Here is a 2,500-nt window from a genome sequence, read left to right as displayed (position 1 = left end):
GTTCAGATGCCCAAAGCTCTAAATGCCATGTAAAATGAGCGATTTTCTCAGCCTCGTATATTTATGTTCAGTTATTTCACTTTAAAGGCAATGGAAAGGACGCATTCGTCACTATAAAAGTAAAATCACTGAGTCCACACACAGGAGTTGGAGAAAAATGCTGATTTTAGAAGAAAATATTAAATGATATTTAGAGGTTTTTGCATCTAAACTCTTCAAATATGAATATGAATACAAATTTTTTATCATAAATTTGATTTTAATTAAAAACTGAAGCCTAATGGCAAATAACAAACTGGCCAGCGCATTCAACCTTTCCTTTCTTAGTGAGAATTTGGCCATTTGAATAATAAGATCAATTAAAATATAATAATAATAATAATCCAACTTTTGGTCAAATCGCCTGAACCCCCTTGGCTACGCGCCTGATTATTTAATTTAACTTAATAAATTGTATGAAAAGAGGAATAATTAATAATATATTTTAATAGCAGGTAAATAATTAATAGCAATATATAAAAACAATATTCATTCTTGGCGGGGGTGTGGGGGGGATTGTATTCACTCGTCCTCACCAATGTCAGGTGCAAACCTACGGCCTTGCCCTGTGGTCTCCCATCCAGGTACTGGCCTGGCTCAGCTCTGCTTAGCTTCAGTGGGCGACCATGTGAGAGCTGCAGAGAGCGAGCTGCCGGCTATGATGTGTGTTCCTTGTGTCCTCATAATTCAAAATGTTTTATGATGATACTCTATGGGAGTTTTGACATTAGTAATTGTCCACAGGTTTGCTGTGAGGGCTGGGTTTAGCAGGAGGGCCATATAATAAGCGCCTTTTAAAATACATTACACCTATGGAGAGTCCTCATAAACTACCAATACCAACATGTGTGTGTGTGTGCGTGTGCGTGTGCGTGTGTGTGTATGCATACGTATATGTGTTTGTGTGTATGAATGTGTATGTGTATCTGTATGCATGTGTGTGTGTGTGTGTCTGTCTGTCTGTGTGTATATGCATATATGTGTCTGTATGTATACGTGTGTGTGTATGTTTGTGTGTGTGTGTGTGTGTGTGTGTGTGTGTGTTTGTGGTTTGTATACATATGTGTATGTTTATGTGTGTGTCTGTATGCATGCATGTGTGTGTGCATGCATGTTTGTGTGTGTGTGTCTGTGTGTGCATGCAAATATGTCTGTGTGTTTTTATGCATGTGTGTACGGATGTATGTTTTTGTGTGTGTGTATATGCATGCATGTGTGTGTGTGTGCGTGCATATGTTCATGTGTGTGTGTGTAAATGCATGCATATGTGTGCGTGTGTGTGTGCGTGCGTGCACGTGCCAATGTTCATGTGTGTGTGTGTGTGTGTGTGTGTGTATGCATATATGTGTATGCATCTGTATGTGTGTCTGTATGCATGCGTGTGTGTGTGTCTGTGTGTGTGTGTGTATGCATACGTATATGTGTTTGTGTGTATGAATGTGTATGTGTGTCTGTATGCATGCGTGTGTGTGTGTCTGTGTGTGTGTGTATGCTTATATGTGTCTGTATGCATGCGTGTGTGTATGCATGTATGTTTGTGTGTGTGTGAGTGTCTGTGTGTACATGCAAATATGTCTGTGTGTTTGTATGCATGTGTGTGGTGTCTTTATGTGTGCGTGTGTGTGTGTCTGTGTGTGTGTGTATGCTTATATGTGTCTGTATGCATGCGTGTGTGTATGCATGTATGTTTGTGTGTGTGTGTGTGCCTGTGTGTACATGCAAATATGTCTGTGTGTTTGTATGCATGTGTGTGGTGTCTGTATGTGTATGTGTGTACGCATGTATGTTTTTGTGTGTGTGTATATGCATGCATGTGTGTGTGCATGTATATGTTCATGTGTGTGTGTGGATATGCATGCATGTGTGTGCGTACATATGTGCGTTTGTGTGTGTGTGTGCGCGCACATGCATATGTTCATGTGTGTGTGTGTGTGTGTGCGTGTGTGTGTGTTCAGTGTAAGCTGGAGCAGCAGGCGTGTCTCTCAGGGAAGGATGTGTCTGTGCTGTGTTCTGGTCTGTGTCCGTGTATCAGCGCTGGAGTCCCTAAAGCAGAAGCCAAGATCAAGAGCAGCGCAGAGACGTCCACCGAACACCACGCAGGTCAGTCCAGGGTTTACTGGGGTCACGGGATCTCAGGAACATCGAGGAGTTATAAAATATCCACATTAACAAGTCAGAGAATTAAAGAAATGTGGCATAAGAGTCCCACTGAAGTGTGCAGAGTGATGTGGGCTCGTGTCAGAGAGAGTTCACACATCCATTATTCATGAAGCCCAGCTAGTTCAAACTTTAATGCACCCGAGTGACTTTATTGTTCCCTGCATTATTAATATGCCACTGCTGCATCATTGTGTGTGTGTGTGTGTGTGTGTGTGTGTGTGTGTGTGTGTGTGTGCGTGTGTCCAGAGGTGTGCACCGGTCAGGATTTGGCTGATTTGGCTGACAGACTCAGAGACTGGTT

At 42.0% G+C, this 2,500-nt stretch overlaps 1 protein-coding gene across 1 annotated transcript in view; it reads left to right on the top strand.

Annotated features, from left to right (window-relative positions):
- LOC130239043 (testican-2-like) overlaps nucleotides 1-2,500 on the top strand; it is an 11,676-nt gene that overhangs the window by 2,979 nt on the left and 6,197 nt on the right. Inside the window, exons 3-4 of the mRNA XM_056470196.1 lie at nucleotides 1,995-2,139; nucleotides 2,446-2,500. The exon at nucleotides 2,446-2,500 is cut by the window's right edge and continues 65 nt beyond it. Coding sequence (XP_056326171.1) covers nucleotides 1,995-2,139; nucleotides 2,446-2,500 — 200 coding nt within the window. The remainder of the gene's footprint in view (nucleotides 1-1,994; nucleotides 2,140-2,445) is intronic.

Source organism: Danio aesculapii, chromosome 12 (genome assembly GCF_903798145.1).
Source record: "Danio aesculapii chromosome 12, fDanAes4.1, whole genome shotgun sequence".
NCBI classification, from domain to species: domain Eukaryota; kingdom Metazoa; phylum Chordata; class Actinopteri; order Cypriniformes; family Danionidae; genus Danio; species Danio aesculapii.
Note: the sequence above shows the minus strand (reverse complement) of the source record. Positions and strands in the feature narration are given on the sequence as shown.